This window comes from Somniosus microcephalus, chromosome 1 (assembly GCF_052327205.1).
Source record: "Somniosus microcephalus isolate GS21.2 chromosome 1, FLI_Smic_1.0, whole genome shotgun sequence".
In the NCBI taxonomy this organism is placed as follows: Eukaryota; Metazoa; Chordata; class Chondrichthyes; order Squaliformes; family Somniosidae; genus Somniosus; species Somniosus microcephalus.
This window is the reverse complement of record NC_140987.1, coordinates 225,919,964-225,935,517: the sequence shown is the minus strand read 5'-3', so window position 1 is coordinate 225,935,517 and position 15,554 is coordinate 225,919,964. Positions and strand designations below refer to the sequence as shown.

The following is a 15,554-nucleotide window of genomic DNA, read 5'->3' as shown; positions in this document are numbered from 1 at the left end:
AGACCTGCAGACTCTTGCTATGTGTCCTGCTTTCCCACACTGTCTGCACACTTGGTCCTTGAACCAACGATCTTTCTGGTCATGTGTTGTTCTGCCGCAGCGATAGCACTTCCCTGTTCCATAGGTCATTTCGTTGGTGCCATATTCTTGCGGTCTCCGTTGTATCTCTGCAGCGCCCCTTGTGGCTGCTTCGTGTGATACTGCCATATTGAAAGCTTTGTCCAGCGTAAGGTCCTTTTCTGATAGAAGCCGTTTCTGGGTTCCTTCACTTTGTAGCCCACACACAAACTTGTCCCTTAACGTGTCTGCTAGTCCCGCTCCAAACTGGCAGTATTTCGATAGCTTGCGCAGTTCCGTTAGGTACTCAGCATTGCTTTCGTCTTTGTGTTGGTTCCTTTTATGGAACTTAAATTGTCTGCTGTGTGGGGCTTAAGTGGTCCTGTAGGATTTCTACTATGCTTCCAAAATCCTTGTTTACCGGCTTCTCTGGGGTTATTAGATTCCGCAGTAACCCATAAGTTTTTGCACCCATGGAATTTAACAGAACCAGTGCTTTATTAGCATCTGGCACTTCATTCGCCCTGCAGTACACCTCAATACGTTCCACATATGTCGCCGAATCTTCGACTTCATTGTCGAACATAGAGATACTGCCACTCTTCGGCATCGTTGGTTGTGCGTTATCTATCCCCAATGGCGCCTCCCGCGCTTCCCCTTCTTCTCCACTGGCACAAAATGGCGTCTCCCACGCTTTCCTTCCTTCCCGCGCTCGCCCGTCTTCTCCGCTGCGGCTTCACAAAATGGCGTCTCCCGCGCTCTTCCTTCTTCTCCGCGGCTCAATGGCGCCTCCTGCGCTCTCCCTGCTTCTCCGCGGCTCAATGGTGTCTCCCCTTGCTTTGCCCCGCGGACCCTAATCAGCCCGTTATCCCTGGCTGTGCTCTGCGCGTTCTTCCCTTGATATTTGTCGACGCCGCTCGGTCTAGAACCCGGCTGTTTCTTACCCTCTCTCTCTCCGGTTTTGCAGTATTTTTCCACGACGCCGCTCGGTGATCAACCCCTGGCTGCGCCCTGCTCTCTTCACCCTTTTTCTTACCCCGTCGACGCTGCCTGGCTCTCTCTCTCTGCCGTCGGTCGGCTCCAGCCGCCGCTGCTCGGGAAGGGCCTGCTCAGGACCTGTCGTCGGTCTCTTACTGCTCGTTGTGGCTGGGGTACCAAGCCCGGCTCTCCACAGCCTCCCCAGGGAAGTTGGATCTCTGCCTGACTGCTGGGCGGTTGCTCGCGGTCGACGTCCGTGTTCCTGGACTCGACTATTTTTTTTTCTTTAATGTTGCAGGTAGATTCGCATCAACACTCATCGCCACTGTTAGATCCGTGGTTCAGTGGATAAAGAATTACACAGATGCTGTATATAACAAACAACAGGTCTTTACTGGAGTAGGGTCATCTCTAGACTGGAGTATGGAGGCATGCGCACAGCTTATATACCGGTGTGGTTACTGCCGGTACTACAGTATACAGGAGCTGTAAAAAGTAGTTCTGACTTAAAGCACATACACTACACAGGGTGTGCTCAGTATCTCAGTGTGTGACAGTGTGCGGGGTGTGCTCAGTATCTCAGTGTGTGTCAGTGTGCAGTGTGTGCTCAGTATCTCAGTGTGTGACAGTGTGCAGGGTGTGCTCAGTATCTCAGTGTGTGACAGTGTGCAGGGTGTGCTCAGTATCTCAGTGTGTGACAGTGTGCAGGGTGTGCTCAGTATCTCAGTGTGTGACAGTGTGCAGGGTGTGCTCAGTATGTGTCAGTGTGCAGGGTGAGCTCAGTATCTCAGCGTGTGTCAGTGTGCAGGGTGTGCTCAGTATCTCAGTGTGTGACAGTGTGCAGGGTGTGCTCAGTATCTCAGTGTGTGCTCAGTATCTCAGGGTGTGACAGTGTGCAGGGTGTGTCACAGCTGGTGGAGTGCGGGTGGGCGGGGCTGACCTGTGACCCGGGCTTGGGTTCACCATGTGCAGGAAGATGGCGGCCGGCGGACAAGCACTGCGCTGGGAGGGCTCCCGCTACCTGCGGATGAGGCTGTTGCTGTCGGCGTTGAGCGGTCGGACCGTGCGGATCACGGGGATCAGGAGCGAGGAGTTGAACCCGGGCCTGCGGGGTGAGTGCGGGGCCAGGGCCGCACAGGCGGGGACCGGACTCCCCGCAGCCACACGCACTTCGAATTTAAAGTTTCTCCTGTTGTATTTGGTTAAATTGCAGCCCCATTTGCCCAATGCATTGACAGACACGACGCCATCCTGTATCTCTACTTTACAATTAACTTTTTTTTGCATTATGTGCACTATTTAAATATTTATTTATAAATGTATTTTGTGATGTGAGGAGGGTGTTTGCTGGCGGACTGACTCCTGACGGCCCATTGCCGCCCGTCCCCTTGATGCCTCGTGATCTTTAGTGGGGTGTGGGTTGGTTTAAAGACAAATTTGGATTTTGCTTGTTGCAAAGGAAAGTTTGCAACAGAATTCAGCCCCCCGCCTCTCCTGATCTCTAAACGCGGGGAAATGGTTTTTTTGTCGCCTTAAATCGGTTTGGGAAACGCAAGCTGGCGCAGGTTGGTGTCGCTCTGATTGTGGCAGATCGCCCATCCGTGTGTCTGCTGTTCGACTTCATTCTTGGCCATCTTGCGAATAGACTCTTGTTTTTGCTGTCGAGATGGAGGGATACGTGTTCTTTTTAGTCATTTATTAACTTTTAATCTAGGCTGGACTCCTGGTGCATTTTAGTTGCAAGAAGTTGCGACATCTAATCTTAACCCGTGCTTCAGGCAGCTTTCTGACACCAGTCATTATTTACAATATATAAACGGTGGGGCTTGAAGACACTGAAAGGAGGCAACTTCCTGGATGCAATTAAAAAGTTCGGTTCCCACAGAGCGCTTCCCCCCCCCCCCCCCCCCCCCCCACACACACACACACACACATTTTTAAGGCCAGCAGTGGCCCTGTCCTGGGTTAATGTTGGTATTCTCGATGCTGAGGTTTCTCGATTGTTCAGGTGCACCAGTCTGTCAGTGCTCGTCTCCTGAAATTTTTGTGTGGTGGGGAGAGAGAAAATACTGAACTAATGGGAATTAATGTTTGATGGTGTTGTAGTAAGTATTTCAGGGGAGTCTAATATTCACACTACATTTGCTTAAATCATGGAAGGCCATTTGGCCCATTGTGTCTGTGGCGACTCTTTGAAAGAGCTGTCCAAATGGATTTTGCTTCCTGCACCACCTCTATCTTTCCCCAACGCCCAGCATTTTTTTCCCTTTCAAGTAAATTATAGTATTGAGTCTGTTTCCACCACCCTTTCAGGCAGTGCATTCCAGGTCATAACTGACTGCGTCAAAAAAATTCTCATCTGTCCTCTGGTTCTTTTGGCAATTATCTTAAATCTGTGTCCTCTGGTTACTGACAGTGGAAACAGTTTCTTATTTACTCTCTCAACCCTTCATTTTAAACACATCTATTAAATTTTCCCTTAATCTTCTCTGCTCTAAGAAGAACCAGCCCATATTCTCTAGTCTCTTCACCTGCCGTAACTTCGGTGGAATCCCTGAAGAAACGGCCATTTCTCAAAAAATTCTGCTGACGTTACGGTCCAGGCATTGAGAAAGCAAGAACTTGCATTTATATAGCGGCTTTCAGAACCTTTGGCTGTAAAGTGCGTTGGGACATCCCATGAAGTACTTTTGAAGTGTAATCACTGTTGTAATGTAGGAAACCTGCAGAATTTCAACCTTTCTTTCCATGTCACAACTACTGAAAAATGGTGTCAGTAAAAGTATCAGCTGTGTCTCAGTGGGTAGCAGTCTCGCCTCTGAGTTAGAAGGTTGTCGGGCCCAATCCCACTCCAGATACTTGAGCGCATAATCCAGGCTGTCGCTCCCGTGCAGTACTGAGCGAGTGCTGCACTGTTGGAGCTGCTGCTTTTTGGATGTAATGTTGAACCGAGGTCCCCTCTACCCTCGTATTACCAGGGTGAAACGCTGGTTGTGGTGGGGCAATTTCTTATGCAATTAATTAATAGTATCTCACACAGTATTGGCACAACATTAAAACCTGTTGGCTTAAATGTAATTTTTTCTTACAGCACATTGGTACCAAAATAAACCTTGATGACATTTGAGTTTTGAGTAATATTTTTTGAAGTCCACTTGACTTGGTAGTCTGTGGTGATTTTTAAAAATTAATTCATGGGATGTGGGTGTCGCTGGCAAGGCCAGCAATTATTGCCGATCCCTAATTGCACTTGAGAAGGTGGTGGTGAGCTGTCTTCTTGAACCACTGTAGTTCGTGTGGTGAAGGCACTCCCACAATGGATAAATAAGGGAGAACCAGTGGACGTGGTGTATTTGGACTTTCAGAAGGCTTTCGATAAGGTCCCGCATAAGAGATTGGCGTGCAAAGTTAAAGCACATGGGATTGGGGGTAAGGTACTGACTTGGATAGAGAACTGGTTGGCAGACAGGAAGCAAAGAGTTGGAATAAACGGGTCTTTTTCCGAGTGGCAGGCAGTGACTAGTGGGGTACCGCAGGGATCGGTGCTAGGACCCCAGCTATTCACAATATATATTAATGATCTAGACGAGGGAACTAGATGTAATATCTCCAAGTTTGCAGATGACACGAAGCTGGGTGGGCGTGTGTGCTGTGAGGAGGATGCAGAGAAACTCCAGTATGATTTGGACAGGTTGGGTGACTGGGCAGATGCAGTATAATGTGGATAAATGCGAGTTTATCCACTTTGTTGTCAAAAACAGGAAGGCAGATTATTATCTGAACGGCAATAGGTTGGGAGAAGGGGAAGTGCAACGAGACCTGGGTGTCCTTGTGCACCAGTCGCTGAAGGTAAGCATGCAGGTGCAGCAGGTGGTTAAGAAGGCAAATGGTATGTTGGCCTTCGTAGCGAGAGGATTCGAGTACAGGAGCAAGGATGTCTTGCTGCAGTTGTACAGGGCCTTGGTGAGACCACATCTTGAATATTGTGTGCAGTTTTGGTCGCCTTATCTGAGGAAGGATGTTCTTGCCATGGAGGGAGTGCAGCGAAGATTCACCAGACTGATGCTTGGGATGGCAGGCATGACTTATGAAGAGAGATTGGGTCGATTAGGCTTATATTCGCTAGAGTTTAGAAGAATGAGAGGGGCTCTCATTGAAACTTATAAAATTCTAACAGGACTAGACAGACTAGATGCAGGAAGGATATTCCCGATGGCGGGGAGTCCAGAACCAGGGGTCACAGTCTAAGGATAAGGGATAAGCCATTTAGGACTGAGATGAGGAGAAATTTCTTCACCCAGCGAGTGGTGAACCTGTGGAATTCTCTACCACAGAAGGCAGTTGAGGCCAACTTATTAAATATATTCAAGAAGGAGTTAAATATATTTCTTAAGGCTAAAGGGATCAAGGAATATGGGGAGAAAGCAGGGACAGGGTACTGAATTTGGATGATCAGCCATGATCTCATTAAATGGCGGAACAGGCTCGAGGGGCCGAATGGCCTACTCCTGCTCCTGTCTTCTATGTTGTTAGGGAGTGAGTCCCAGGATTTTGACCCAGTGATGATGAAGGAACGGCGATATACTTACAAGTCAGGATGGTGTGTGACTTGGAAGGGAACTTGCTGGAGGTAGTGTTCCCATGTGCCTGCTGCCCTTGTCCTTCTAGGTGGTTGAGGTTGCGGGTTTAGGGGCTGTTGTCGAAGAAGCCTTGGCGAGTTGCTGCAGTGCATCTTGTCGATGGTACACACTGCAGCCCCGGTGCGCAGGTGGTGGAAGGAGTGAATATTTAAGGTGGTGGATGGGGTGCCAATCAAGCAGGCTGTTTTGTCCTGGATGGTGTCGAGCTTCTTGAGTGTTGTTGGAGCTGCACTCATCCAAGCAAGTGGGGAGTATTCCATCACACTCCTAACTTGTGCCTTGTAGATGGTGGAAAGGCTTTGGAGTGTCAGGAGATGAGTCACTCGCCACAGAATACCCAGCTTCTGACCTCTTGTAGCCACAATATTTGTTAAGTTTCTGGTCAATTGTGACCCCCTGGATGTTGATGCTGGGGGATCTGGTGATGGTAGTCCTGTTAAATGTCAAAGAGGGAGGTGGCTAGACTATTGTTGGAGATGCCCATTGCCTGGCACTTGTGTGGCGTGAATGTTACTTGCCACTTACCAGCCCAAGCCTGAATGTTGTCCAGGTCTTGCTGCATACGGGCATGGACTGCTTCATTATCTGAGGAGTTGCGAATGGAACTGAATACTGTGCGATCATCCCCAATTCTGACCTTATGATGGAGGAAAGGTCATTGAAGCAACTGAAGATGGTTGGGCCAAGGACACTGCCCTGAGGAACTCCAGCAGCAATGACCTGGGGCTGAGATGATTGGCCTCCAACAACGACAACCATGGTCTGAGTGAGAACCTTCTGCACCTGTCACAACATTACAAACAGAATCTAATGCTGGGCTCACACTGCACCTTTGTGACTGGGGCATTGTAAATTATAGCACTGGAATAGTATGAAAATGTACAGTATAAAGCTTCTGACCCTGATTGGTGTTGGAGAACTTTCGAGAAAAATGAGAGCTTTGCTGGGTGCCAATATAAAGAGTGGTGCAAAGTCTGTCTTTTTTAAAAAAAAAGACAAAACTAGGTGACCTGTATTTGAGGTTTTACTGATCAGTGGAGTTGGCTCTTGGTCAGTCAAAATCTCACTGGCAGCCAGAAGCCGGTAAACAACACTTTGTGCAAGAGTTTAAACATGCACGTCTTGCACTGTGTGCGTTGGGAGCAGGCCATGCAAACACCGCTCCCGGCTTGCACTGCTACAGGAACACTAATAGGTGCTGTGCAAAGACCAGCATCGGTGTGTTACAAACAACTTTGGCAAAGAAGGATTAAAAAAAATTCTGGACTAAAAATTAAATTGCTGACTTGTGTTTTACTGTATCTAGATGTCTTCATATGATTTCCTTTCCTTACATTTACAGATTTTGAAGCGAGTTTCATTCGGTTGATGGACAAAGTAACAAATGGCTCCCGGATTGAAATAAATGAAACTGGTGAGTTCTTCATAAATAAGTGGTAATGGTCTTCAGCGTGAGCTGCCCCCTGAACAGGATGGGGTTCGTGCCAGCATGTGGGTGATTTTACACTGAAATCAGGTCAGGTATCTTAGAGAAGAAAAAAAAGTTGCTCACTACTATTTTTAATATGTCATCTATGAAATCCTAAAAGATATTTTGTAACTTTGCAGCAAACTTTGTTAGTATGTGAAGTAATGTTATGTATTTCTGCTATTTTTAGCCAGTGTATCTATCTTGGAAGCGTATCTATCTTGGACAAGTGACAGTGTATGGGTACAGGTGGATTGTCCAAATTATTAATTTCAAGGTCCTTGTGCATTCAGTTACTGACAGTATGGAACTTTATTGCTTGTAAAAAATACTCTTTTTCAATACAAGCCATTAATGAACTTTGATTTGCTCTTGCACTCGCTTCCTTCATTTCACCCCTCTTGTCAGCCTTGGCTCAGTGGTAGAACTCTCCCCTCTGAGCCAGAGCTCATAGGTTTAAGACCATTATAGGGACTTGAGCACATAACCTTGGCTGACACTTTAGTCCAGTACTGAAGGAGTGCCAGCTTTTGGACAAGACGTTAAACTGAAGCCCCACCTGCTCTCTAAGTATGCGTAAAAGATCCCATGGCTCTATTCAAAGATCAGTGAAGTTCTCCTGGTGTGCTAGCCAATATTTATCTCCACTAACGCAAGCAAAAAGAGATTAAGTAGTCATTCATCTCATTATTGTTTGTGGGACCATGCTGTGTGCAAATTGGCAACCACGTTTGCCTACAATACTACAGTAACTGCACTTCAAAAGTAATTCATTGCTTGTGAAGTGCTTTTGGGGCTTTGGAAGTCAAAGACATTATATAAATGAAAGTTCTTTCTTGCTCTCTTTCTCCTTCTGGTTCGGTGTCCACTCACTGCCCACAGCCCACTAAGGACAGATGTATGGGTCAGAATTTGCTGTCAAAACAACAGTGAGACTAATTGCGATCGGCATTATTTATATGCAAATTGCACAGCAGCTTCAAGCGAGGGGAAGATGCACTGTTAAATGCGAATATCCAGAAGTTGCTGTCCAAATTGCGCGCTCTGCCGTTGGGTTCGTGAAAAGCATTTTGCTGGCTGCCTCACCATTGAAATGCATTGAATGTCGTGAAGTTGCTTTATTTGCGCAGTAGATACAAACCAAATCTGCCGCAGTTATTTAGGGCTAGTAATTAGCGTAAGTACCCTTTTTAATTACTTAATAAGTGATAGTCAATCAACCTCTCTGGCACTGTAAATGAACTATTACTAGTGTAGAGTCTCATTCCTTCAGGTTTTGAAATTTTTGGGAGATTTAAAAAATGTCAAATTTTAAATAATTTTTTTCCTTTTTTTTCTCTCTCTCAAACCAATCTTCTTTCCCTCTCTGTTTCTCTTTCTGTACCTGATTTGACATTGAATTCACCCACTCACTCTAAGTTACACTTCCTTCTCGGTCCTTGCTGTGTTTATTTCCCAATCCTTCAATCTGATTGCTTAAGGAGATACCCTGTTGGTTGCCCTGTTCACTCTGGTCCCAGATGCCCTGTTTCCCTTGCTGTTATCAGCTCACACTTTCAGCAACTTTGTGGACAAAATTGTTTTGAGCTGAAGGATGCAAGGGCAAGTTCAACTAAAGGCAGACATCGTTAGCCCTGCTACAGAAAAATCTGGCCCTGTGACTTTAAAACAGGGCCTAAATTGTGTTTATACAGCTTGGTGTATTATCCTCTTTCCCCATACCCTTTTCACCCAAAGACTATTCTTGGTCTTCACTCCCCATGTGTAATGCCAGGGGGGAGATTGACTAAAGTTCTATAAAGATTTCAGTGTAAATGTTATGCTGTCTGCAGCAATATTCAGTGGCAATTACAACACTAGACACAGTGGAAAACGTAGCACCAAGCAAATTAAATCAAAAATCTACTGTTGTAGTGATTTTTAAATGTTTGGTATTTAAGTGGTTGACTTTGTAAAGCTGAGGGGTAATGCCCACAATATGTGCCCTATGTATTCTGCAAGACTTCTGCAACCCCATCTATGTTAAAATTACTGAGGGATTGGGTGGCAAGTGCTCTTTTTCCTCGGAGACCTAAGTTTAAATCCAGCTCAGATACGCAATACAAAAATATAAGAAGCGGGAAAAGGACTTTAGCTAAAAGCCTGTCCCTTTTTCAGAGGTTAAGTCTACCGACCCATCTTCACACCTTAACCTTCAATCCCATATCTCTCTAGAATCGATTCGAACACCTTTATTCTATCCACTTCAGTGGCTTTCCCTGGTAACTTGCTCCAGAACCCTATGACCCTTTTGATGAAAATGTTCCACCTGTCTTCCCATCTTTATCCAAGCATCTGGAGTGTCAGCTTGGCTCAGTTACTGGAGTGTTCATCCTTGAGGCAGAGGATTGGGGGTTCAAGCCTACACCAGGACGGAACACCTTATCTAAGGTGACACTTCAGTGCAGAACTCAGGATGAGACATTAAATTGAGACCCCTTCTGCCTATTCAGTGGCTTGGGTGGATGTTAAAGATTGAGGAAGAGGCGAGACTTTAGCTGATGGCTAACATTGTTCCCTCAACTAACGTTACCAAAAGCAGATGAATTTCAGTGCAGTTTGTGGGATCTTGCTGCTGTGTTTGCCTACACAATGACCACTGCACTTAAGGTACTGTAATTCATTGGATGTTTCTGAGAAATGCAATAAGATGTTATATAAATGCATGTCTTTTCCTAATTTCTACCCTGTTAAGTATACATAGCAAGCATTGCCGGCTTTAATTTTTGACAGTTCTTTCATGTTATGAAAACTTCACTTGGGTTACCTGAAGGTGTCTCTCCTAAAGAAAAGTTCTCCTCTGTACCAGGGCAATAATATCATTCTATGATCATTCTTCCAAAACTACATACCCTGGATGGGATCTGACCAACAGATTGGGTATATGGGATGTATGTCTCTCATTGTAAACATTCTATGTGGAACGAGGGACAATCTGAATCCAGTTGGTACTTCGTGTGAACATAAAGCAAAATGTAGTCCCACTACTTAAAACATCCACATTTAAAATGGGCAGTCGCTTATCGGCCAAAAAGCGATAACCATTGTCCATTTGCATTATTGTCAATTTCAAAGTTGCCGGTTATAGTAAGTGCTCTGTTTATGTCGGGCAGAAACAGCTGTGCTTATTCACTAGTTCGCACCTCGTTAAGGTGCACTGAATGTAATTTTAAAAAAAAAGCCTTATTGAGGCAGACTTCACTTCCCTCCAGCTATCATTTCTTCTGCAATAGTCCAGATATGAGCCCATACTTGAGCAAATTCACTGCGTGAAGCACTTTGAGACATTCTGATAATGTGACAAGGCACTATATAAATGTAAGGATCTCTCTTCCTACAAATGTATTTAAGTAAAATTGGGTTTAAAGGAGGTGAAGTCAAAGCACCAACTACAGAAACTTCAATGCTGCAGCCCTAGAAAATACCAATTGACTTTCTTGTAATCATCGGCAGCTCCAAGGCAGGTTAAGAATTAACATTAAGAAATGCCTTACAAAACAGTAGTGGAATTTTTAAACTCTCCTCAATCTTAATTGAAAGGTAATGTATTGGGCAAATGTAAACTCCGGAATGGACGATATTGCACATGAACAGCATTTAAAAAGGAACAGAACAAAGGAAAACACACCAGAACTTGAGCCACATTTTTGTGTTTCCCTTTTGCCCCCTTTAGCTATTCACACACTTTCTGTGTTCAATGTATGTCTTTTATTTCATTCATTATGTTTCTTGCTAACATTTCTGCCATTTATCCATCTCGTTTTCTCCTCACAGGTCATTCTCGTTCTTTCCCTGTGTTTTTATTTTCTCCTCTTATTCTGTTCCTTTTTAAATGCTCGTCATCTGTAATATCTTCTAGTCCTGAGGAAGGGTCTAAAACGGGGTTGTCGATTCCTGTTTTACACAGCCACTGCCTGACCTGAGTATTTCCAGCTATTTCCATTTTATGTTTTCTAGTTACTAAAGGCTCACGGTACAAGTTATCAATAATTTGACAATTTAGCAATCTAATTTGAAGGCTAAGGATGGTGTGGGAGGGAGGGAGATCATACAGCATTGGGATGCTTTTTTGAGTTTGGAGTTAAAGCACATTTTTGGGGCAGAACAAAGGAAGCTTGAGAGCTTTGCTCTGCATCACCCTTGTATATTATACTTGATCTGGGAGTGCTTGAGACATCAACGGGTTTTTGAAATGCAATGCTTCTCCTATCTGACATCAGCTGGGTGAATTTAGAAGGGATTTCTCGCCTGTTGCCTGGCTCCTTTTTTGAGTGGTGACAACTTATTTGTTGGAAGGAAGGCTGTGCAGTTGTCTGTCTGTATCTGATATTTGATCCTGTTTTCTACAGTTAATTATGCTGTCAAATCAACTGCATCAAGATATTCACCAGCATGGCCAGCTTGTTGTATACTCTCTTTTCCCCTCCATTATTTTGCCCACCACCAACCTCTTAGGCCAGTAGATCAACTATAATTGCCAGTCGAAGCTGGTTGCAAGGTGTGTGACAACTCAGTGACAGTGCCCTGATATCTTTGCTCTTCTTTCCTCTTCACTCTCTCCCTTTCCTAGTCAAGTGACTGATACTTGTTTGATGCCTATCCCTGATGTTATGGCTGAGTTTGGGAATTAATAAGTGGTATATAGATGGGAAACATGAATCTGTCTACTTCGATGTAACCATGTATAGGTGCTCCCAGATAATGGCCTTTGTTAATTATTTTCTCATGTTTGAATTAAATACATCTTGATGGACCACTTTGTTTCCTTCAGGTACTACACTATATTACCAACCAGGTCTTCTACACGGAGGAACGGTTGAACATGAGTGCCACCCCCAACGTTCCATTGGCTATTACCTGGAAGCCTTGCTCTGTCTAGCTCCCTTTATGAAGAGACCATTAAAAGCCATCCTGAGAGGCGTCACCAATGATCAAACAGATCCTTCTGTAAGATGTAGTTAACATTTTTGTTGAGAAATTTGAGGTGCTAGTTCAGAGTACTTGACTTGACCTATTGATAATATAACTTGGGTATTTTGGACTTTTCAGACTGTGCGAAATTGGCTAACATTGATTATTATACATATTTTTTTCACTCATTCTCGCTGCCAAGGCCGGCATTTATTGTCCATCCCTAGTTGCCTTGAGGAGCTGGTGGTGGGCTGCCTTGTTGAGCCGTTGGTAGTGGTTTGATACAACTGAATGGCTTGCTAGACCACTTCAGAGGACAGTTAAGTCAATCACATTACTGTGGGATAGAGTCACATTTGGCCAGACCGGGTAAGGTCATTAGTGAGCCAGTTGGGTTTTTATGACAATCTGACAACTTCATGGTCACTTTTAATGATACTAGCTTTTTATTTCCAGATTTTTAAAACTGAATTCATATTCTCAAACTGCCATGGTATGATTTGAACTCCTGTTCTCTGACTTGTCCAGGCCTCTGGATTACTTGTGCAACCACTGCATTACTGTACTCGGGTTTTGCCTTAAGACCCTGGCACTTATGTGGCCTGGGGCCCATTGCAGCCCACTTACTCCTCATCCGCAATCCTCAGGATACATACTGTACCATCCACAAGCCACCCGCTCTGGGGCTGTTGCTGAAACCAGGATGTATGGTTAAAGGGCTTGTGGTCCTTGATGAAATATTACTCAGTAATCCTACCTTAAAATGTAACCAGAAGACTTGCCCTTCCATCTTGATTTCATCCTAGTTTTTAAAAAAATTACTTAAAACAACATTGTTCTTTATGCTTAACTGAGCGAATCTGCTGTTTTGAGTAATTGAAGATCTATGTGTTGAGATGTTATACAAAGTTGGTGCCTTCTGATTGTACTTTAGAGCTTTGCCAAGGAAGTTCCTTTTGCATCAGTCCCACTATGACAAACACTCAAATTTTCCCTTTTAACCTAGGTTTTTCCTCCAGCTTTATGTTTGTTGTCCCTTTATTTTGGTAAGCAGTAGTTGACCTGGTCCTTGCTCATCCAGGTGCTGCTGCATTCACCCATCACCCCTGTGCTTGCTGACCTATATTGGCTCCCATTCAAGCAATGCCTTGATTTCTAAAATTCTCATCCTCATGTTCAAATCCATCCATGGTCTCACCCCTCCCTATCTTTGTAACCTCCTTCAGCCTTTCAACCCTCCGAGAACTCTGCATTCCTCCAACTCTGGCCTCTTGTTCATCCTCCGCCCCACCATTGGCGGCCGTGCCTTCAGCCGTCTAAGCCCTGAGCTCTAGAATTTCCTCCCTAAACCTCTCCATCCCTCTCCTTTAAGATGCTCCTTAAAATCTACCTCTTTAACCAAGCCTTTGTCACCTGTCCTAATTTCTCCTCCTTTGGCTCAGTGTCAATTTTTATCTGATTACGCTCCTGTGAAGTGCCCTGGAATGTTTTATTACATTAAAGGTGCTATATAAATGCAAGCTGTCGTTGCCCTGAACTCGCCTTTTTCCAGTTTCCGAGCTCTCCTCATGACCTCTCCACGCTCATCTTGTCTATGAGATCCACTTCCTGCTCCCTCGACCCTATTCCCACCAAACTGTTGACCACCCAACTTCCTTTTCTGGCTCCTATGTTAGCTGACATTGTTAATGGTGGTTCTCTCCTCGGGTACTGTCCCCATCTCCTTCAAATCTGCCGTTATCACCCCTCTCAAAAAACCAACCCTTGACCCTGCTGTCCTTGCAAACTACCGCCCCATCTCCAACCTCCCTTTCCTCTCAAGTCCTTGAACGTGTTGTTGCCTCCCAAATCCGTGCCCATCTTTCCCGCAACTCCATGTTTGAATCCCTCCAATCAGGTTTCCGCCCCTGCCACAGTACCGAAACAGCTCTCATCAAAGTCAGAAATGACATCCTTTGTGACTGACAAAGGTAAGCTATCCATCCTCGTCCTTCTTGACTTGTCTGCAGCCTTTGACATAGTTGACCACTCCATCCTTCTCCAACGCCTCTCCACCATCGGTCCAGCTGGGTGGGTCTGCACTCGCCTGGTTTCATTCTTATCTATCTAATCGTAGCCAGGGAATCACCTGCAATGGATTCTCTTCCTGCTCCCACACCATTACCTCTGGTGTCGCCCAAGGATCTATCCTTGGCCCCCTCCTATTTCTCATCCACATGCTGTCCCTTGGTGACATCATCTGAAAACAGAGACAGTTTCCACATGTACTCTGACGACAGCCAGCTCTACTTTATCACCACTTCTCTTGACCCCTGCACAGTCTCTAAATTGTCAGACTGCTTGTCCGACATACAGTTCTGGATGAGCAGAAATTTTCTCCAGTTAAATATTGGGAAGACCGAAGCCATTGTTTTTGGTCCCTGCCACAAACTCCGTTCCCTAGCCACTGACTCCATCCCTCTCCCTAACATCTGTCTGAGGCTGAACCACACTGTTCGCAACCTTGGTGTTAAATTTGACCCTGAAATGAGCTCCGACCACATTTCTGCGGCACGTCTAAGACCTGTCTATTTCCATCTCCGTAACATCGCCCATCTCCGCCCTTGCCTCAGCTCATCTGCTGAAACCCTCACCCATGCCTTTGTTACCTCTAGACTTGACGATTCCAACGCACTCCTGGCTGGCCTCCTACGTTATGCCCTACATAAACTTGAGGTCATTCAAAACTTGGCTGCCCATGTCCTAATTTGCGCCAAGTCCCATTCACCCATCACCCCTGTGCTCGCTGACCTACATTGGCTCCCGGTTAAGCAATGCCTTGATTTCAAAATTCTCACCCTTGTTTTCAAATCCCTCCATGGCCTTGCCCCTCCCTATCTCTGTAATCTCCTTCAGCCCCACAACCCCCCTGAGGCATCTGCGCTCCTTTAATTCTGCCCTCATGAGCATCCCTGATTATAATTGCTCAACCATTGGTGGCCGTGCCTTCTGTTGCCTAGGTCCTAAGCTCTGGAATTCCCTGCCCAAACCTCTCTGTCTCTCTACCTCTCTTTCCTCCTTTAAGATACTCCTTAAAACCTACCTCTTTGACCTACCCTAATTTCTCTGGCTCGGTGTCAAATTGTTTCTTATAATGCCCCTGTGAAGTGTCTTGGGACGTTTTACCATGTTAAACGCGCTATACAAATACAAGTTGTTGTTGTATATGACATTATTGTGTTGGTTGATGAGCACTTTTTAAATCTCTTCCCTTTTACCTGCACTCCTAACCCACGAGTGCTTTAAGCTATTGGAGGAATGCGAGGAAAAACTGCATCTTATTGCAACAACAACTTGTAGTTATAAAGCAGTGAAACATCCCAAGGCGCTTCACAGGAGTGTTATCAAACAAAATTACATCAGTTGGTTACACTTTTCAAAAAAAAACTTAAAAACAACCAAAAACCTTTCAGGAATTTTTG

General features: G+C 45.1%; 1 protein-coding gene across 3 annotated transcripts in view; it reads left to right on the top strand.

The window, feature by feature from the left end:
• Positions 1-1,976: 1,976 nt before the first annotated feature.
• Positions 1,977-15,554, top strand: part of rcl1 (RNA terminal phosphate cyclase-like 1) — a 29,284-nt gene continuing 15,706 nt past the window's right edge. The window contains exons 1-3 of one of the 3 annotated variants that reach the window (XR_015078758.1): positions 1,977-2,147; positions 7,018-7,089; positions 11,954-12,129. Coding sequence is in view for 2 of the 3 variants with exons in the window: in XM_085990982.1 (XP_085847108.1) it covers positions 2,000-2,147; positions 7,018-7,089; positions 11,954-12,129 (396 nt within the window). In the remaining variant the exon portion in view is untranslated. Of the gene's footprint in view, positions 2,148-7,017; positions 7,090-9,392; positions 9,556-11,953; positions 12,130-15,554 lie in introns of all 3 variants that reach the window. The other 2 variants (XM_085990998.1, XM_085990982.1) reach the window with 2 other exon arrangements.